We start from the raw sequence: 23,493 nt of genomic DNA on the forward strand, positions 1-23,493 counted from the left end.
TGGGCTTAGTTGCGAAATGTGTGAATGCTCATAGAGCTCTTCTGCTCAACCGATCAAATGACGTGCAATGGTCTGACGGATTATGCAAAGCGCACCATGCATTCATAATGAGCATTTTAATTTCTGTTTTTTTTCCTGTGTTTGTATCATTTGCTGTATTCTTCCATATGCCACTGTTTTCTTTGCAAAGGCAACTAAACACGGTTGAGTTCGTTTTAAATGACCACAAATAGCTTTATGTTACATTCATTGAACAGTCTATATACAGGGGGAGGAAAAATTTTTAAGCCTGACATATAGACGGCACTAGTTACAAATTGTTCTTGTGCTGTAATTGACGTACGAACTGTCAATAGTATTGCAGAAAAAAATTGAGTTGATATCTGTCGTCGTTTGTTTTCAACATCATTGCATACCAAGTAACCTCGATATTTTTGAAAAAATGGATAAAATCGAATATCGTGCGGTGATTAAGTTTCTCACAAAAGAAGGTGTGACACCAAAGGATATCAATGATCGCTTGCGTGCTGTTTATGGGGTCCTTGCCCCATCGTATGCCACAGTAAAACTATGGGCAAAACAATTCAAGTGGGGTAGAGAATCATTGGAAGATGATCCTCATACAGGTCGACCAATTGAAGCAACAGCTTCAGATGTAGTGCAAAAAATTGAACATCACGTGCACGAAAATCCTCGAATGAGCAAGAAAGTGTTAGCAGCAATGTTTGACATCTCAGAGAAGAGTATTTACAACATACTTCATGAAAAATTGCACATGAGAAAGGTTTGCTCGCGATGGATTTCAAGAACGTTGAACAAATCCCAAAAAGAAGAACGAATTGCTGCTGCACACGAGTTTCTCGAGTTGTTGGAATGGAATGAAACGGACACATTTGAGGGAATAGTGACTGGCGACGAAACCTGGATCCACTACTATGATCCAGAGCTCAAATCACAGACGATGGAATGGCACAAACGTGGTGAACCAGCATCGAAAGTGCCACGCAAACAAATTGCCACAAACAAAGTAATGGCCTCTGTATTCTGGGATGCCAAAGGCATATTATTGGTTGAATTCCTTCCAAAGAATACCACAGTCACGGGCTATTATTATGCACAACAAATGCATAGATTGCGTAAAGCGATCAGAGAAAAGCGTCCTGGTTTGCTCACTCGAAAAGTTCTTCTTTTGCATGACAATGCACCGCCTCACAAATCATTGCTTGCACAAGCTGCCATCAGGGAATGTGGGTTCGAACAACTCCACCATCCACCGTATTCTCCAGATCTGGCCCCCAGCGACTATTTCCTGTTCCCAAACACCAAAAGATATCTGAAGGGGAAGCAATATGAGTCCGAAGAAGAGATATCGAACGATATTTTCAACGTATGGGAGGACAAAGATGCCGAGTGGTTTGAAGGAGGAATTAAAGCATTGAAGCATCGATATGAAAGTGTCATTCGTGTTCATGGAGACTACTTTGAATAATAAATATAGTCATTTAAAAATACAATGTGTGTTTCTATATCAGGCTTAAAAATTTTTCCTCCCCCTGTATAAAAAATATTCGCGTTGTAAAAATATACAGTAAAGTTTTTCATTGCTTGTGCTATAAAAATCATCCAACAATCACCGATTCGAAATTTTGGGATGTGAAGTGAGAATATTTCCGCCAAATATAAACTGAGCATAAATTTTTAACGTTTTTAATCACCACAAAGCAAGAAAAAACTGTCCAAATGTCAATCGAAACACAGCGTCACAAAGCGTGAGTGAAATGATATAAGTTCCAAAATCGAAATTGCACGAACTCGAAATTGGCGCAAAATGTAAATTATCTTTTCTTCGCGCAAACCAAAATAAATTGCGAGAAAAAAAGAGTTTTATTTAGAATTTAAACGTACACAAAATATGTATATGCGCTCGAAAATCCACAAAGCGAACCAAATAAAAATGAAGCTATCATATTGTACGTAAGCGTAACGGTTACTCGGCACGCTATGTAACTCAGAAAATGTTCGAAATAATTACGGCAAAAATAATTGTTTGTGAAGCATTCTTTTTGTGTGTTTGGTGCTTTCGGTTGCTTTTTAATTGTGAAAATGAATCACGTGTCTTCCGGCGCGCGAAAATGTAACGCGAAAAGCAAGCGAATCTCGCGTTGGTATGAAAGGAAGCCCCAACAATAGGTCAAAGTCATCGTATGATAAGTAGCTGCCAATGATGGTTGAAAGTATATGGCCATTAAAATGGTATGAGAAATAAAGTATGTTGTCTTTGTATATTGCTGACCTATTGGTGGTCATGGTGTTGGGTGTTAGACACTTGTAAGGTCAAATAAAAACCAAATCGCACAACGTTTGTATTTGTCCAAGAAAATTATGATGTTCTTAGTTTATCTCACACTGGCATTCATTGTTCTGTCTATTTTATCCGCCGTGTATACGTGTTTAGATAACGTAATCCACGTGTTCACCATTTTACCTTATGGGAAGAAAAACTGTCCGAAACCGGCCATTTAAACAATTTATTAAAATTAGTCACACAACTCAATTCTATTTAGATTGTGTTTATCGGCGTCGTCATCAAATCGACGCGATTTACGGAATAAAGTGTGAATACCTTGCTAAATATTAAAAGAGTAAAAGTAATGCAAATTGCAGAAACGGTGTTGAATGCTGATGATCATCATGACGATGGTGATGCACACGAAAGTGAAATTCGACTGTAATGTATTCGGTAGCATGTTTGCTTGTAGTTAAAAAAAAATGGCATGCGCAAAAAAAATCGAAATTGACGTCGAAGTTAAGGCAACGGGAAAAATGAAACACAGAAACGTAATTTCATCTTGAATTTATGGTTTGCTGGTGTTCACACCTCGCACGTAAGTCTGAGTGTGTGTGTGTGTGCATTATCGGCGTTCACTCGAACTATACAATTTTATCAAGCGTGATAAACGATGCACTAATTATGGATTACAATTTTCAATACCATATGTTTACATCAACATCGCTTTTCGCCTGTTTTGCGTTTTTATTTTCGTCTTGCACTTGCTGGAAAAACGGTAAGAAAAAGCAAAAGTAAACCATAATGTTCATAATTATAGACGAAAGAGAGGTGTGAACAACGGTATCGCATAACACATCTATAGAGAGATAACAGCATATTGTTGTCTATTCGGGGCACATATGGTCAGCTTTTTTATGCACTAGTTTTATTCTATCCTTTGCGTTTATTGACTTTTTAGCGCTCGCACACACACAGTTCGTCTGTCATATATATTTATTGCTGGTGGTCGTAACATTTTCTTCATTGAATACCACAAGGAGTAAACTTATTATCGCGAACAATTTATACGCATCAATTATTGAATTAATTTATCATAAAACGTTTATCAAAATGTGAGAACAAGTGTGCCAACACCTCGGAAAATTTGTAAACAAAAACGTACACAATAAAATTGTAGTCTTTTTTTTTGCTATTCTGCCTCTTTTGCGCTCATTAATAAATGAATAGAATTCACTGTAAACAATTGCAATTCACACCTGAATGATTTCAAACACATTTTACATCAATGACCGCGCACTCTTTATCGCGTTCATTGAAGAAATTTACCGAACAAGTTCACCATTGTACTGTTTGACCGTTTGGAAACTTTTTCGCTGCGTTTTTTCACCATTGGTGAGATGCATGAATAGACAATTCGATTGTGCATAATGAATTACCTCCAAAATATCCAATGAATTAATGTGCACGGTCTATTGTTTCATTTGAAAACACAATGAATATGGTCTCGTGCGAAAAACGTATCGTTCAATATTCAAATAGATCTATTCTGAAAGAGCCTTGACTTAATACAATTAATAAATTTTGAATTTGCATAAAAAGCAATTTATGGATGGCAAAAAAAGAGGTACGATTTGAATGAAATGTGTGCTTCTTTTTGAAATTTGTTACTTTGTGTGATGTTTAAATGAATGTTGAATTTGTGGCATACGTCCGTTTCGGATTTGCGTATATCGTTTGTGCCGTGCAAAGGAAGCTTCTCAATCACCACCACGAAAGAAAGAGCGATATGTATGCTTTTGTTGAATGAAGCAAAGAACAAGTGTGTGTGTACGGGCACGAACGTTTATTTACAAACAAAAAAAAACATTAAATTTTATTACACGCTGATCACCGAACGCAGTTGCAGTTCACATTTATGCCTTATTTTCACATACGAATAGAATTCCACTTTTGCATTGACTTCAATTCAATGTTAATCATTTTGATCTGGCGGATATTGTTTTTAATTTTAAATTCAGTGGTAATTAAAAATAGAGCAAACGTTTGTTGTTTATTATTGTATTATTTTTCTTCTCGTATGCTCGTTGGGTGTACGCTGTGTGTGTGTGGTTGAAGCTTGCATGAATTTATAATTCATGGTCATTAATCATTATTGAAATAGATGGTTTCGTTCGGAAGGGCCTACCGCGCGCAATGCGGCACATACATTGGTCGCATTCGAATTGAAATCAAATGCATATATTAAACAGACATAATACGTATATATATTTTTGCGGTGCGTTGATTACATGGTGACGTAATGAGCATAAACTGATGCTAATATTGATAAAGTCATTGCACTTGTTTTCAAAACAGTTTGTAAAATATGATTTGATTATTGATTTTGTTCTTATCATCATCGCTCCGAATATGCAATGAATGGGCCATTTGCAAGATGACCCTTAGCCTTGCACTACTTGCTCGATACCGAACGTTAGCGTACGCTTCTTTTTTTTCGAAAAATTCCTTCAAAAAGAGCAATGCATTTGTTTTTAAACATGCATTCAACGTGCATCGCGTATACGTTGGTACGAAAACCTTGGCATGGAAATTTAATGAATTGAAACAGATCGTTGTTAAACGATGACGGCCGCTGCGGCTGAATAATCAAAAATCCATCATATACAAACAAACATTCAAATGGAATATTCATTTTCGAAGCTCGGTTTTGGTCGTCATGTCATTCTTTGAAAATGTTGTGTTATTTTTGTGTGCGGCGAATTTATTAACTGGCCATTTTGACGAGTGAAAAAACACAAACACCACAGTTTGCGACGGCTTCACACGAAGAAAATCAAAATGCGAGAAAAATGCATAGCGATGAAGGTAAGAAAAATGTGGTCACGAAGATGGTTCGATGGTTGCAATTACATTGAAATTCATACGTCGTCAAATATTGTGCGTGGCTTTTTTTTTCTTTCGAAGAAATGCACGAAATTATTTTGTGAAAGCGCTAGGCTTGAATGCAGGCGGCAAACATGATGCATTTGTGTGATATGAATTATTAACAGAATTGAACCTGAACCAATCATATTCCGAATAAATCAAAATTCGATGAATTGACAGAAATACTGAATCGAATTTTGGTTGCTGTTTTTTTTAGCTTTTTCTGCTTTGGAAGTCCAAAAAGAACACCGAAAGGAAATACAATTGGCGTGGCGGCAAATGTGTCTTTTGGTTCGGCTGAGGTTTTTGACATGTATTTCTTTGGAACTACACATTTATGAAATTCAATTTGTTTTTTTTTGTTGTTGTTGGGTTTTTGCACAAGTCACTTTTCATTTTGGGATTTCTACTTCTCTTGATTTAATAACTTTGTCGTTGTTTGCTTGTGTAATGTTAGCATCAAACATCCCACATTCTATGATAAATTGACTTTGATTTTATCACAAATCAAACAACCTCGAATCAATCGCAATGTTACTTGTTATGGTTGATATTTTTTATCGTTTTTCTTTACTATATGGCCTTTTCTCTCTTACGCATTTGTTTGCTTCTTTCTTAATCAACCAATTCGATTTGTGAATTATTCTTTTATGACCTTTTGATTAAAACAACTTGAATTTATTTTGAAGCAGAATTTCTTTTGCTATTACATCCCATGAATTTCTATAAAAGTGACTCGATGTTTTAATATTTTCGAATTTACATTTCGTCAAATCAAATGATCAACAATTAACGATCATGGGTGCTTCCATCGATCGATTTATCCATTTCTACATTGATTCTCATGTGCCTATTTATGTCAGGCAATTATGTACAGAGCAAAAAAACCTCGCTACAGTCCAAATCGTACACGTTACAAAAAGAGCGCTACGAATTACCAATGAGACGTGTGTGTGTGTGTGTGTGTGCACGAACAAAAAGGATGATACGAAAAAGTCATTTCCCAAATAAAGAAATTGATTTTTATAACTGGCGTCAACTGCGGCACACAGTGGAATTTAATTTTCAATTCATGTTCAGGATGCGAATCTGTTGTCATCGTTCGATTGGTAAATGAGAGACTGGCGTTTTTGCTCTTCACTTCATCAGTAATTCTAAACGTTTTTGTTTTTTTTTTCTCTCTCTCTCTCTCTGTCTCTGTTTTGCTTTATCTTCCCACTGTTTCTGACGTTGGTTCAAAAGTTGTTATTGTATTGCATTCTTTTTTCTCTTTTTGTTCAATCATCCAATTGATTAAATTGACCAAACGGCTATCAAAATGGAATGTATTTCAAGTATTTTTCTTTGGTTTTGTGTTTGATTCTCGCAGATACGGTTTAACAGAGCGTTTTTTTTGCGCGTTTGGCTGTTACTTTTATTGATGTGCAAGTTTGGGCAGTGACACAAGTTACCGCGCGCTCACACTTCGTCTGTGTTGCATTCACAAGAATTGTGATCATTTTGTGATACGTGTAAATCGCACGTCGTCTACATATGTAATTTTCAGTTTGAGTTTAACGTGTTTGGTTTTTTTTATCATTCTTGTGCCATTGTTCTGCATGCGCGTTTCGTGTTCGATGTGCTGTGGTTTGTGGTGATCGATGATATGTGCGATTCAATAATAAATTAAATAAGTTTACACGGAATAGTGTTGCATTTAACACGAAACAGTGCTATATATTTGACCAAAGATGGCAATTACATAAACTGTACTGAGAGTGGTGTGCGCAGGTGACAATAGAATGATATTCGTCATTCGAAAAAGGAAATTCGTATAATTATTCGATCAATGTTTTCCACATTTTGCTCGCATGATACAAATGATACATCATTTTAAATGTATTTTTCTTGTATGAAATCACTTCCAAGTGATTGGAAGTTTTTCGTTTTGATTGAACACTTTGTGCATCATTGGCATCGATGTGAGAAATTTATTCGAGAAAAGTTTGATCATTCTGAAAATAAATGCGATAGTATAAATTAAAATAGCTAATGAGCCAAAGAGCGGAAGATCTTCTCATACTTTGTATATTTTATGTTCAAGTTCATGAATGCATACGTCTATATAAGACCGATTGATTTGCATATATTTAACATATTCTTTTTTGGACAATCAATCGAATTGTTTCATTCGCCAATAAAATTCAAAATCAAATTAAAATACCAATTAGTAGGTGCTTTATCGACGAATCGATATATAAAATGTTATCGGTCATGGTATAGTTTTCGCACTTAAAATGACAACAGAACCCATTAAAAAAAATTCCAACTTTCTTCATTTCAGTTTATTTTCCAAATTCTGGAAAAGAAACTCAGTGGCCAAATGATGGTTGCCATTTCTTCGTCTCGGTGTTTCTATTGTCTTGAGAATGTGAACGTACGGTTTGCGCTTCATATAGCAAAAGATTTTTTTTAATTGAGGAACGCACACACGCTCTTCCAAATAAAAGAAAAATTCAAATTAATGGTTTTTCATTTTGATTGAATGAAATATGAAACAATGGTTCGTATATCATGTCATTTGGCACTGAATTAGTTAAGTTCGTTTTGTTCATTTTTGATGCACGGACCGTGTGTTTTTGTTTTGTGTGTGATTTTCCATTCAGAACGCTCTCCTGCTCGTGTGTGTGTGTATCTCTGTCTCTCCTTCACTTTTGTCCGATCATACACGTTGCTGTTTTCGTAATAGAAACGGGCAATTTCATGGTAATAATTACTGTTGTTGCTTGTCATTATTATTCGGTGGGTAGCCAAAAAGTCAAGTTTAATTCTTTTTGTTGTTGTTGCTTTCGCATTTCTTCTCGCTTACATTTTGGGCTCGCACTCTTATTTTTTTTTACTCTTTGTTTTTATTTCATTTTGAATCAGTCAGATTTTTATCTCGATGGTTGTTTTCTAGCTTCCGTTAAACCATTTCCATTTTTTTCGTATATGTTTCTCTCTGTGTTGTATGTGCTCGAGTTCGTTTTGCTTTTTGGATTTTCGGATGAAAATATAAATACAAATAAATTCAATATATAATTTTACGAATGAATTTTAGCCAGTACACAACGGCAAAGTCACGGCAGACAACGGGATTTTTGGCCCGAAAGAAATAATTAACTCAATTTTTATTCGTGCTTAAATTTTTGTTGTGTGCACAATACATTGCATTATTTTATTGAAATCACCGTAACCGTTACCCAACAAGAGTTCCATTTCAAAGTCGCTTTTTTTTCAATTTTTGCGCCCATTTCTTCAATTGTATTTGCAGAAATGATTTCTCTCCACTATTTAAATAATAATAAGTCTTCATATATGGCTTTTCTTCGAAAACAAAATTATCTCTTCTTCACAATTCAAATGGCCGGTTCACATGACGCCCCATTTGGAGCGTTGAAGCACAATTTTTTTTTTGTTTCATTCGAAATTTTCTTTCGCAATATTTGATTTAATTAGAATAAAATATGGCAAGAAAAGCCATTTGTGGCATTTAAAAAGACCATCCCGAGTGGGAATGTGAAATGCGCTATAATTTTCAACGAGCTTTAATGAGAATAGAATTGTGGCATTTTCACATTGTGCATCATTGTTTGCAATAGACTTGATCTTGAATTATAATTATAATTAAAACAATTCGACGATGAACAAAAAAAAAATGGTCTGCACTTTTTGTTGTGAAAGGGAATGAGGAAAAAAAAGCTAAAAAATGCATTGCTGTCAATCCACGTAGCACAAAAGCTTGAACAATGCGCAGCGTAAATTGCAAATGACAAAAAAAACTACATCGAAGTGATCTTTGTCGCATCTCCGCATTGGGAATAAAGAAGACAGACTATTAACAGTAGAAAAAAAAAATGCTCATCAAATGACACAACCAAAGAGAGCGAAAGAGAAAGGTATTGCGAGAGCAATTGTAAATGTGCTGACGAGAGACATTGTTCATTGGAGTACTCAAATCAACTTAATAATGATGGTGACAACGATTGCATAGTCATAGGATCACATAGTATGAAAAACCTCTTTTATCCGTGCGCGAGAGAACACCCGATCGCACAACAGTATTATTTGCAATGAAAGCAAAACAAAAGCCCGATGCGACATACTACACACGAAACGAAGAAATGAACACACGAACAACAAAAAAAAAACAGAAAGAATTGTAACAATTGTATAAAAAGGAAGAGAGCACACGGGTAAAAACATTAACGAAAATTGTATAGGCGATGTGAATGGTTTTTGAGTGACAGCTGTGTGCGAGTCTCCGCCATTTTGTACGTTTCGTACATTAGTTTTGTGAGGCGAACGAGAAGTGTTATTACATTTTTTTTTCACCTATTCGAATACGTATGCGATTCGTTCGTTTTTCTGCGTGGCGCATAAGTGAGTAAGCTGATCTAATGGTATGAGTCGGGCTCGCACTCACCAATGATTCTCTTCCCAATATACCATACGTATATTTGTGTAGCGAATAAATGTAAAAAGCAACGAGAGAAGAAATGCGTACGCTGCCTTTGCCGTATAAAAGCCTATTAAATGCATTGTGTATAATGTGATGACGGAGATTAAAATCGCTTCGTAGTTTTTTTATTCATTATTACTTTCTGCTTTTGCATTTCGAGCTTCTTTCGCTACTCAACCATTTGACGGGGTACAATTGTGTGTACATTGTAGCATTTGGAAATGGGCTCTTATTTCTCTCGTCCTTGTAGCCCATCAACAAAATTTCGCTGACTTCAGTATAATCGCACGCACACACACACACACACACACACACATATTCACCAATCTACTCATTTCGATGTGAATGCACGCAGAGCTTAACTCTTGTCTATCAATTTATCCCTCGCTTCTATTATTACAATGTTAGTGTTTGCTTTTGTCTGTATGCGACAGCGGAAGAAAAAAATGGAGCGAAATTGGTAATGGCATTCTAAGCGATCCTTTTCCTGTTTGACTATCTACTTAAATGTACGTCAATTCATACCGAAAAGAAAATCCGTTAAAACTGAACCGAAAACGAACGGAGAGAGCGAAAAAAAAACCATATGGCTGGTTATTTTTCGTGTTGGTATGTGTGCGCATACATTAATAATGCAGACGCTTTTATGCATTTTCAATGCGAGCCGGACGTTTGTAATTCGTGTGCGTGCATATTAATTTGGTAGGAAAAAATGGAACATTTCAACGAAAAAAAAGGCCAAAGGCTAGCATGTTGGATGACAGGACGAACATGAACTGCCCACTTTCTTTTCCTAGTTTAATTGTCTGTGCTCGTATTCCTGATTTTTACCGTTATTTCAATTCGAACATATAGTATGCTCACACAACAGTACCTATGACCGCGCGTGTGTGTGTGTGTATTAATTCTATTTCAAAGATACGGTTTCGGATTCGGTTCTTATCTCTCAACTACATCTTTATTTTGAACACAATAAAATCTGTACGTTGTTTTGTTCATTTTCTAATTATGTGTACTAGTCTCTTTTTTTTAAAATATTTATACCATTCCTGTGTCGAAGGGAGAATGTCACACAGAAATTGTCTGTCGTGCTTATGATTATTAATCGTGTGAGTACGAAAAACTTTCGCTCGAGCATTTTTGTTTTGTTTGTGAAGGTAACACAATCAATGATCGAGGCTCTGATCTATTTTATATCTGCACGGAATATGTCGAAGGCGTCACTTAATTACTTGCAGATTCGATCTACAGCGTCATTGTTAGTGTTTTTCTGTTGTCATTTATGTGATTGTATGCATTATTTGTTCATTTTATTCTGTTGTTTTTTCTGCTGCTGCTGCTGCAATGACAATAATTTCCGTTTTTGGCGAATGCGCTGATGTTTAATTCAAGATGATGACTTTTTTTCTGTTTGATTTATGATGAAAAATTGCATTTCACACAAACACTTCAAAATTTAATTAATTTTACACGGAATAATTAGTGGATAATTTCAACATCAAAAGTGCATGAATGACACTCACCGAGTGTGTGTGACTTTTTTCGAAGTAAATTTGTTTCAAAGTCGAATGCATCTATGTCAAAGAGCACTTTCAAAATCAAAATAAACATGTCATTAGATTGTTTTTTGTTCCGCTTTGGAGAAATGTGACTTTTGTTGATCATTAATTATACGAAACCGTTTTATTATTTTTACCGATATTTGCCATAGATTTCAACGTTTTTTTTAAATCGCATATGTAAATCAATCAAAGACATTAGTCACTTTTTTTGCACGGTCGAGATAAAAAAAAAACTATTTTGCATGCAAATCACTTGAGACCAACTGCGGTGCCTTCGAAATGCAAATATAATGCCAATCGAATTTTGGTTTTAATTTAATACACAACAAATTTGTTACTTTCGTTGGTTGTTTTTGTTAGTTTTCATCATTAATTTTCACAATGTAGAAACAAAGACATAACAGCACTTTATGTTTAAATTAAATGTGGCGACCAAAAATCTGTTTAAATAATGTTTTGGAATTGATATGTTATGGCGGTGCCGTTCACTCGTCGCGACACTGCATTTGTTTTAATCGATCTTCGACAATCTCCTTTGAACTACATTAACTAGATCAAAAAACAGACCTATTGAAATTTAAAGGAGCTAGTTTTTATAACTTGATGGTAAAAGTGCTCGATTTGGGGCATAATATGATCGAAAGTGGCAAAGATCTTCAATGAGATGAAAAATGTGTATTTAATTGGAATGATATTGAATCATATATCGCGCCAAAGAAAACAAAGTTTTACAAATCGAATATTCAGTTGCAATTCTCACGGTGGCTGACATCGTTAATGTTGGTCCGTTAAATTTATGCAAAAAGCACATGGAACGGTTTTTATTGTAAGTGTCTATATGTACGATGCGTTTTATGTTTATGAAAGTCGACATGCGTGCGTGCAAACATTTTTCATGTGCGTGTCGGTCAAAGAGGAGAAATGTAAATGACTTGAAGCAAGCACGCCGGAAAATTCGTTCAGCCAACATTCGAGAATGAAACAACTTCGGAATCAAACATCCGGGGAGTGTGAATCGATTATTTTTTTTTAACTTTGCTCGTCTGAAAAATTCTGCATTCATTGCATAACACAATTTTTGTTTGTCTCTGTTTAACATATGTCTACCGTAAACCCAGTATCAATTTGGCCGATGTGTGTTAAGATGCAAAATTTTTAATGAAATACCAAAATAGATGAATTTGAATAAATTTTCCATTAATTGATTACTAAATAAATGGAATAGCAAATGCTTGTGGTGTATATACCATATCGTTATATATTTTATCGGTATAGATCGTGTGAATGTGTCAACAACTATTAAAATTACATATATTTTACCTAAAATGAAGGCGACAAAACCGAAACAGAGACTTTTTCATGCCTATCGAAACGAGAATGATTTTTTCTCATTTCATCTTCTTCGCGCTTCATTAAACAGGCACATGTGATTTGATCCACACACACACAAACGCACATCAGACATGTATAGTGGGCTTGTATCGATATCTGTATCGATTTCTTATAAATATTTATAGCTATTAATTTTATACATTTTAATGTAGTCGCTTTTGTTCTTCGATCATGCATTTTAAGTGTTTCATTGCTTGACCAGAGATACACTGTGCATGTGTCATTGACGAGATGTGATTTCCTAAAACGTTTGCGACAGTATACTGTGTGAAGACTGTAAACAGGTGATGATGGCAGCTTGTTAACTGATGACGATTGGTGTGTGTACTTGGTTTGCTGAACGCTTCGTGGCGTTATTCATTCGTGTGTCGCTGTTTTCAATATGCGTGAGCGTCAATCGATGTTGTGTAGTAGAACCAGTAACAAGCCAACATACAAATATGATATTCGTGGTAGTGTTTGTGTGTAGGCTTCGATGTTTAATCGATTTGCTGCCACTTATTTTCTATATATGTTTTTTTTTCTCTCGTTGCGAGACAAGTAAAAAGAAACCAGCGCTTACACGAGAGATCAAATGCGCGTTTGCAATAAATTTAATTGAAATGTGCCACCGCGAGATGTGGTGCGAGAGAACAAGTCATTCCGCTCACACATGTTGCAAATCCATCTCCGAACATGTGATGCAATATCTTCATTATAATCAAATATAAACAACCGAATCGACCACAGCAGAGAATGTTGACTCACGTGAATGCAAACTGCCACTTTTATTTACTTCGTCTTTGAATGGTAAATTTCACACTCTGCATACAACCGGGCCAACAACCACTCGTCGACAGTTTGAAGTTCGGCGAATATAGGCAACAAAATGTGCGTGCGATGATGAATTTTTTTTTTCAACACGATAAATTATGCGCGAAAATCGAAAATAGTTTCTTTTTTTCAGGCGTAATTTATACATTTTTGCATCTGCACACACATATGACTATTTTTTTGTTCAATGCGGCGCTTTAGTTCAGCAAGTTTATTTGCTCAGCGCATACAAACTGTGCCACACACTTTTTTTTTGAAATTACAATGTAAATTTCGTTTAAAAGGAAAGAGACACACACAGAGAGAAGCATTGCATAATTCAAGTCAAGTCAATTATAACGTGTTATAATGTATTTTTGTACGGGTTTTGGCTTTTTTGCGCTCTTCATTGGAATTGATCTGCGGCGATTATGTCGTTAAGAAAAGTTAAAAAAAAGAGCATAATTAAATGTAGATTTAATATAATTAACACGGCTGTTTTAATATATTTCCATTGCGAATCAAAAGGTTTTCTTTGGCAGTTCGCGTAGCCGGCCGCACTTTTAATTGGGAAAATTCAAATCAACTCACCAAAATGACATTTTAATTGATAGCGTCCAAAACCACACAGTTTAACATACAAATAGAGAATATTGCGCAGTCTCTAACGGTCGACAAACACATTAAATCATCAAATTGATTTGTGATTTGCATTAATGAAATGAGTGAATAACATATAAAATGCTCTTTTTTGGCAAACCAAGACGATTATTTTATGTGACTGCAATCTTTTAGATGGTTGGTTTATCATGTCAATTTGCAGAAAATGTCTAAATAAACCACATATATGGCTAATTTATTTGAAAGATATATGTGTTTGATGACGCAGATTTTGTTTTGTATCGTTTTGCTCAATGTCCGCTATCATTTTGATAATTTTAATAATATCATTAAACATGTGCTAAAGAATGTCCGGACATTCATTTCTACAGGAGGGCTCCCAAAGAGTAGAAAGAACCAACCACATCAGATTTTGATCAAATTCCCAAATGAAGATCATTGCTTCGTGCAGATCGGTTTACAAATCGTATGGCGATTAAGAAGACTCTCAATGTCATTTTAGTTTTGTATTTTTATTTTATCAAAGTTTCATTTCACACATTCAGAAGCCTCGAAAAATATGCGACAGAGACAAAGCGAGAGCGAGAGAAATAAACGGTCTGAGATAAAATTGTGATTTTAACTGTTACTGCGTGTTTGCTACTAAATGTGCTGTTTGTTATAGTTGTTGTTTGAATGTCGTTATAGTTTTTGGCATCGTCATCAACAAACGTGTCCAATATAGCATGGGAATCGGAATATGCAAATTAATTTTTCGGGTGATATTTGTTATCGCATACAAGTGTTAGTGACACACGAGTAGGAGCGCGAGCACCTGAAAAACCAGCGAAAAAAAAACAATCTGGTTGTTCAGATTGTTTTAGTTGGGCCATTCAAATAAATTAAAATAAAATGAAATAAAGAGAAAAAAAAAGCACCAACAACAACAAAAAAGTGTACAACGAATGATAAGGGACAAAGAATGCTCGCATATTATTTGGTTTGAACAGAATATGTTTGAAATGTTTATTGGATAGCCACATATATTCAATTCAACACATTCAAGACGAGGAAGAAGAAGAAGAAGATGAAAAAAAAAACATCTACAAAAAGAAGAATGTAGTTCGACGTCAGTTTGATCGGTTGCATCGTTTTCAATATTATGTTATTTATCCGATTGGCTCAAGTGCACATATATGTAGAAAGGGAGAGAATTTCGCGAAACGAATGTGAAAAAGTGGAAGAGAAAATCCGCAATGTGATCGATTAAAAAATGTTCAACACTGTGAAAACAGTGTTGTCGCTTGTTAGAGCTGTCCGCTTGGTTTCTTGTCTGCATTCTGTTTTGGTTTATTGCTGGTATACTTTTTCGTCTTTGCTGCCTTGCTTCTTATTATTTTTTTTTGTGCGATTTGTTTTTCAACATCGTTTTGTTTTTGATATTTTAATGATTATGATGCGACAATTATTTAAATCAAGACACATACACGCGCTCGTAAACGACCATACGTGTATAATGATCTTCAACCAAAGTACCACAAACAATCCAGTTCGAAGCCTGAACTTGTGCTCGGCGGAAGAAGAGAATTCGAAAGAAAAAAAAAATAAAATGCAAAGCAAAAACTTGATATGCTCAAGTATCTGTTTAACAGCTTACTGAAAAATGAATTACACACAGCCGCATGAGTATGTGTTTGCTAAAAAAAGGCTCACAGCTTCGATAACAGCGGTGACAATTCATTTGCTTATTTTTGTGCACAACAACAAACCATCATGGAATATGACGATGACAACTTGCCCAAACACATATTCGAAATTAAAACGAACATCTACCATAATCTTACACATTTAAACTCTACACGCTCGCACTCTCATGAGATATTTATTGTAAAATTATTACTTTGAACATCGGATATTTTCAAAATCGTTGAGGTGCAAGCGAGAAACTGGATGAAATTGACAACTTTGGTCGAATACGGCCGAAAATTTATCGAATTGACATTAGTCGAATTATAAAATTATCAATTTAAATAATTTTATTGATAATTGAATTAATTTTTATGAGCTCGACGCTGTTTTCGTGCATCTGCATGCAATGCACTTTCGTGGTCCCGGACCGGTCTCACCGAAAATACATTGTACACTTAATGATCGTGTAAAGTATGCAAATAGCCAACGGCACGGCACGGTGCTGTCTCACGGTGGTCAAATGACAGCGACGCGAATCTGTCTCTCTTCTCATCTCCGCCCGGTTCGCATTCATTTCGTTTTCTGCGTTGCTGTGAAAAGCGGCCAAAAAAATATTGTGATTCATAACTTGTTAATTTATTTCAAGATTTGATTCACTTTTTCCTTTTACTGCCCTTTCCACATCGGATAATGTCTCTTTTGAAACATTATTTTTTATTATTGATTCTATTTTCAACATTTTTTTTTACACAATAAATAACTTTATTCTTGACTGTGAATATTTTCTAACTTTTTTATAACGATACTTTCTTTGCTCTTTTTTCTATTCGACTTGCAATGCGATAAATTTACGATCGAAAATTATTATTCACAATCAAAAATAAAGAATTAGAAAGAAAGCAAGAAAAAAAAAAGAATAGAAAGAATTAAATACCATGTGGTCCGTATCCAGTGGAGTAGTATCGTCGATGGCCAGCATTTTCGAGTGAATAGAATGCACCCATATCGGATGCGTCGACGATGCCTCCATTGTTGGCATTGGCAGTACCACTCGAGCCAGTAGATTGATGACTTGTCCCAGCATTCGGTGACCCACTCAGACGCGGATTGTCATACCATCTCGATTCGGCCGATGTCATATCCATAATCATAGAAGTTCTTTTTTTGCTGGTTTATAAACAAAATTTACACTCCGAACTATCTCGGATTCGTTTTTCGCTTTTAAATATGTTTTTATACTGTTCTTTCTCTTTTCGCTCTTTCTCTTTGTGCGTTATTATCACACACTAATTGGACCGTGATTTGTGTGCTGTTGATCGATTTATATGGTTTTTGTGTATTTGTTTCTCTTTCTGTGAATTACTTTCTGACCACAACTGTTTTTTCATTAAGAAGACATTCGCTCATCATTTTATTTTGTGGTTTATTTTTATTGATTTTATTTTTGTTTGTCTTCAACTTATTCTCTCTCTCTCGTCGTGGTTTTTTTTCTTCTTGCTTTCGGTATTTCGGTAATAAAATCACACGATGACGACTGAACATAAAAAAACGCAAAGTATTAGACACGGAGCCAATTGGAAATAAAATATGTACGATCATAAAACAAAAATCCAAATGATGCACACACAAACCGCTTATAACGCGACACGATACGCAAGAGACAAATGTTGAAATGAAAAAAAAATGTCACTCGATTTTAAACCGTGAGAGTTTTTAATTCACATATAAAACTATCATTCTTGCGATATGCTTACACATCACACGACGAAATGTTTGTTGGTTAAAATGAAGAAAACGATGAAAATGTTATATATTTTTTTGGATGACCATCAAAAACCGATATTTTATCAAAGTTCTTCTTGAATAATTCACATGCGAAACTCAAATTTTATGTTTGCTTTGACTCACCACAAATTAAATTAAACGGACGATTTAAAAGTTCTTTTTTTTTTAAGTTTTAGGTTTGTTTTGAATTCGTTATTTATTATTATTATTTTTTATCTCATTTGATTCGGTTTTTTTGCCACAATCGATTTTAATTGAGCTATTTCATTGGCTATTAACTTGACGATAAAAGAATGCACAAATCGATTTAGAATCGGTATCTTCGAGAGAAAAAAACGTGTGTTCTCTGTCTGTCTCTCGTTGAAAAGTGCACATATATAAAAAAAACTGATCCCACAGGTTGTGCGACTATCTTGGCTGCGTGCACAATACTGAAAATCTATTCGATTTCGATCGTGTGTGCGACAACTATTTTGCCTCAACTTTTGAAAATCTCCTTTGCCGTCTCGTTTTGTCTGCACTTCTTTCTCTCCTTTGTATTCGGAACGAAATACCTATCTCGTTGCACACAGTGCTTTATACCTTTGCTGTTTCACTCTTGTTGATGCATACTAATCGGTTAATGTCAGGCGCCAACCCCTAATGGTCCTATATCCGATTTACTATCATTCACGTATCTGGATAATCTGCAAGGAAGCAACAAAAATAAAGAAAAAAGAAGAAGGAAAGAAAAATAAGCATTAAAACTATTGTGCACAAACATGAGATGGAACTATTTATGAGGTTTGTTGTTTTTTGTATGACAAATTCGAGGTCAATTCCTTCGTCGACTGTGTATGTATATTTCAAGTTTTATATATACAATAAGTTTTGCCCGGATAGACATTCAAAACGCATTGCAAAGAAGTAGAGGTTTTTTTTAGAAAAAAAAAGTATTATTTCAAAGTGCAATTACGGTAAAGAAGAAAAAGAAGAAGAAAAAAAACTATGAAAGATACAACTGACTGATCAAATGAATGCATGAATGAAGTCGTGATCGTTTACTGATTAATAGCTTTCAATTTGAACGTCGTGTGTCTCAATTAAAGTTTGAATAACACAGCTAATCGTTGCAATATTAAAATCCTTCTAAATCACATCGATTGAAGTAAATGAATGCAATCGCTCAACTGATCATCAATGTAATTAATATTGATGATTGAACTGCGAATAAAAAACGGTTAACTTTTTTTGCCCGTTTTGAGATTATCACAGCCAAGAGATAATAATTTACACGTACGATATTTCAACGATTTTTGATGCCAAAGCAATCGGCATTGATTTCAGGTTGCGAATCATTTCGATTATAGCGATAAAATCAATTTGAAGCACATATAAGTATGCTGAAATTCAATCGTAATGTGTTGATTTGAACGACAAATTTGGGAAAATATAAAACAAAACCGCTATTTCATTTTAAGTACAAATTTATCGTTTAACGTTGTTATCTATGAAACTCAATTTCATCTAATCGGAAAGTTGTTGACAAATTAAACGCGCCGATTTGTACAAGTTTATCAGTATCGAAATCTAATCGATGTACGGTCTTATTGTGCGTCAATCGATAAGGAGCTTTGGTGAAACTTCTTTCGACGCGGTTTTTCTTACAATTTCTCACCTTTTTTTGTAGTTTAAGCAAATTTATAATATGAAATTACTGACATTTTTCAATTATGAAAATCATTGACGCAATCGCGGTAATGGCGATCAATTTGAATCAGAACAATGCACTCTAATTACTGCAATGTTATCAAATGAGGAATACATTTTTTTTCGTTTATCGATTTTCAATGCCACTTTTGTTTTAAAAAGTAAAAAAAATATTCTTTTGACAAAAGTGCGGCTCAAACAATTCTACATGAGTCAACAGCGCAAAAATCATTTTTGACATCAACAAGTTCAGCGATTCATTCTGACGGCGATAAAATTACCGAAAATTGATAAATCAGTGATATGATAAGATTTGAAAGGCGAAAAGTATATTTTGATGTACATTTTGTTTTATTTTAAAATGTCTGAAACGTTCAATCAATGTTCAATGTTGCACAAATTGACTCTTTTTGTATTGATACATCAGCACCATACAATCGAATCGTTTGGGTAAATAAAGTTGCAAAAAAATGCGAGACAAAATCGGAAGATTCTCTAAATTGTTGTATCAGTCCTTAAAATGGCACTTGAATTACATCGGAATCATTTTGAAGCAACGTGATTCAAAAAAGTCGTTGGATTTGATTTTGTCGGCTATAAATTATCGTGCCGCGGCGCACCTCATAATTCATATGTATTGTGAAATATTTTGATGTTCGAACACAAATGTGCCATAAAATATTAACAATGTAATTAGTGAGATTTAAATCGAACGATGCTCGCGGTCGATTAGTATCGCCTGATTTATGAACGAATCGATGCGCAGTAATTAAATCTTGAGTCGGAAACCAATAACAACACCGGGAGAGAGAGAGAGAGAGAGAGAGAGAGAGAGAGAGAGAGAGAGAGAGAGAGAATTTCTTTGCATAATGAATAATCAATTTAAATCATTTATCCAACATACAAGAGCCACCACACTCCGGGCGCTAACACATTCGACATTTAAGACTATCAATAAATGGGAGGAAAAAAAACGTTGATTTTTCAATTGTTTGGCAGCTCGCGATTACTACGGTACCCGGCGTTGTAATCGATATTCATGCATTTATCATATTTTTTTCGTGGTCCATTCAACTTCACAAATTCAATTTGACTCTGAATTTTGAATGGCAAGAAAAATTAAGATCCACAGGCAGTATTGTGTTCGCGTGTGCTCTTATATGTCAGCAATCAGTTTTAACTATTAAAATAAATTGAAAAACACTAAACTAACTAAAAAAAAAACTGTGAAATCTATAACTAGGCGAATATGAAAATTGACCTCTTCAAATCTTTCTAATGCCATTCGTTGTGAGTATCGTTCCCTCCCATTATTCATCGCAGTATGCTCTCGCTCTATTTTTTATATTGATTTATTTTTTTGTGTCTGCTTTGACTCGATACTACATATTTCTACATTACATTCCAAACGTTTCGTTTTCCTACGAAAAGTTGCCCGGTTAATGTGTGATTCACACTCGTTTGGGTAATATTTTGGTAACAATAGAACCGTTGAATGCACAAAACAGAAAGAACAAGAATAATCAATAAAAAAATGGATCAAGAATGGGAATGAAAGAAAAACAATTGAAAACGAAACAGAAAGAAAACACAGCTTCTTGTCACGGCGTGTGATTCCTTATAGGAACTATATTTTTCTTATTATGCTTCTTTTTGATAATAAATGATTCAGATAATGATGAAGAGGTGAAGTTGAACTGAATCTACAATTGCTGAAAATTCATTTACACCTTGAGTCGACACATTATTGGTTTTTTTTTGGCTTTTTTCATTTTTGGTAAATTATTAAGCATTTCATAAAATGTATTCGGTTTGAAATGCACACACGTTTGGTACCCCGTTCGAAGTGAAAAGCGAACAATCACCGTGAATCGAGAATATATTTGTCGAATTCGAAGAAAATGAAAAACTCATTGTGCAAACGGGAAAAAAAAGGAAAAGGGCATCGGCACCAAAATATATACTAGCCAGACGCAAATTCATTCGATATAAATTTTCGAGTGCAGTGTAAATTAAATAACACAAAAAAGAATAACCATTCGATTCATTTTTCACAAAGGATAAACGATTGAAAACGTAAAAGAAAACAGTGAACAAAAGACCATTCGTACCTCGTAGCCAATATATATTGAATTCACTCCCATTGGGTTTTTGTTTGTGTAACAATTTGATTTATTATTGTTTTGTTTTTATTTGCACTCAGTTGTGGAGATTTTTCACTCTTGAGTCTTGGTTTTTTTATTGATTTTATAGTAATTATTCGATTAGCCTTTTTTACTCCCTCAAATTGGCGATGCAAATGGCAAATGATGTCGGTTTTCTAGTCCAATTGCAGAAAATATTGAATCTTAAAATTCCCATTGGACGGGGTTAAAATAATAAAAAGCAGAACGGACCTTTTTTATTAATTTTCAGTCATTTTTTTATGTATTACAAAATAAACGTATGCTTGCAAAAAAAATGTCAAACGAAAATATCCATTAAATTCATTCTAGCTGATAAAAAAAATGTTTTTATGGCCATTTCAATTAACATCTTTTATAAGAAAAAAAATGTGAACAACGAAGATTTCACAATGAAATCTATTGACTTTTTCCAAAGAACTACTTGGAAGACGAAAATAAAAATTGTAAAATCAATTTGAAGCCGAAAATATTTTGACTGGATATCAAATTGGTTGCAAGCAAGCAGGTAAAATCAGGTAAACCAAATTGCATTTTTGTTCTCTTTCAGTGTTTTATTTATGGTTTTTCAAGACGACAGTTCTATAGAGAATGGAATAAACAAATCAATAGTTATACGTTCCTTTCAAACTGATTTTCTTTCTTTCGATCGAAGGCTCTTGTTTGCTTTTATTTTCTATTTATTTCACGCTTTTAAGATTTCTCTTCACTTGTCCGACAGCGTGTGTGTGTTCTGCATTCATTGTTTGGTGATTATTGTAACAATTCTATTTTTGCGCAAACGTTGTGGGGGTGTGAGAAGTATCAAGTTGAGTTCTTTATTTTCGATTGACTTTCTAATCAATAAATAGAGTAGGAGAATTGTTGGTTCGATTGTTTAAAAAATGAGTAGATGACATGTTTCATTTCAAATGTATGAAGAAAAGTCCTTATGAAATGACAATAGATATTGTAATATTATTGTGCCGACGGCAATGTTAAATTTGGCAAGAAAAAACTTGATTCTCTGTTCACGCAATAATCAGCTTAAATAAAACCACAAAATAAATGTGCAAAAAAATGAACAATTTTCGAATAGGGGATTTTGGAGGCAAAAAAATGGCATTCAGTAAGCTGTGAAGTGGCCATTTGAATGAAAATTCAAACAATGTAAAGAGATTCAAGTGAAAAAAAAAACTCGTATAAAAGGAAGCAGGCCATAGCTATCGGCAGATGTACTTTGAAGATAAATTTCGAAAAAAAATCATATTCATCGTAATTTACTGTTGGTTTGCATTAATTTTCTGCACTGATATTAAAAAAACGATCTGTTTTTTAATATTCATTGCCGACTGGTGATTCACATCTATGCACAAACACAAAACTTTTATCAATTTTATCTTGTCGCTCGATAATATCATCATTGCTCGCGCACTCATACACTTCGAACTGTTTTTTTTCCTCCAAGTTTATGTAACATTTTCGCTAATATGAAGAGAGAAAGAGAGAAATGGTGCTTCAAATAAAATGAATGTGAAAAAATATATACAGAGAGAGAGAGAGAGAGAGTTTATTCTTTGTGGTTGTTTGAGGCGTGCGCGCCCGAGATCGCATACTGAATGCATTTGCTATGCAAACACATCATATGCCTAAAGTAGTAATGAATGCAAATACACATAATTGCTGGTAATAATCAAACATCGAAAATAAACATAAACACATATACACAGGCCACTAGTGCAGCAGCTATCGTCATCCAACCGGAATTGCATTTTTGAGCAATATAAGCTTTTTAGTTGCAATTTTCACATTGCGTATTGTTTTAGTTTTCACTGTTTATATATGATTTCTTTCTTTCTCGCTTCGTTGTTTTTTTATATATTTAAACTTTAATTTATCTCTTTCACTATTTTGTATACAAAATGCATTGTAAATTTGGCGAAGGAAAAAAAACCGTCCAAAAATTCTCACATACAAAAATAGCAGAAATTCCACACAGCAAAGATACAAAGTTATACCGGAGTTTAAAGCAGATAAAGTTGTAAATATGTGAGGTGCAGAAAGAATTGAATATAATTTTCTCCTTTATTCGTGTTATTTGTTGTAAAATGTGAAATAAAAATATAT

The 23,493-nt window shown here is 34.4% G+C and overlaps 1 protein-coding gene across 4 annotated transcripts in view; it reads right to left on the reverse strand.

Moving 5' to 3' along the window:
* Nucleotides 1-23,493, reverse strand: part of LOC116347556 (GATA-binding factor C) — a 70,479-nt gene that overhangs the window by 45,176 nt on the left and 1,810 nt on the right. For all 4 annotated transcript variants that reach the window (XM_031778191.1, XM_031778193.1, XM_031778192.1 and 1 more), the window contains exon 2: nt 16,665-18,201. In XM_031778191.1, coding sequence (XP_031634051.1) covers nt 16,665-16,881 — 217 coding nt within the window. In that variant the 5' untranslated portion in view covers nt 16,882-18,201. The remainder of the gene's footprint in view (nt 1-16,664; nt 18,202-23,493) is intronic.

Source organism: Contarinia nasturtii, unplaced genomic scaffold (genome assembly GCF_009176525.2).
Source record: "Contarinia nasturtii isolate CC-2019 unplaced genomic scaffold, AAFC_CNas_1.1 Cnas_scaffold_1964, whole genome shotgun sequence".
In the NCBI taxonomy this organism is placed as follows: domain Eukaryota; kingdom Metazoa; phylum Arthropoda; class Insecta; order Diptera; family Cecidomyiidae; genus Contarinia; species Contarinia nasturtii.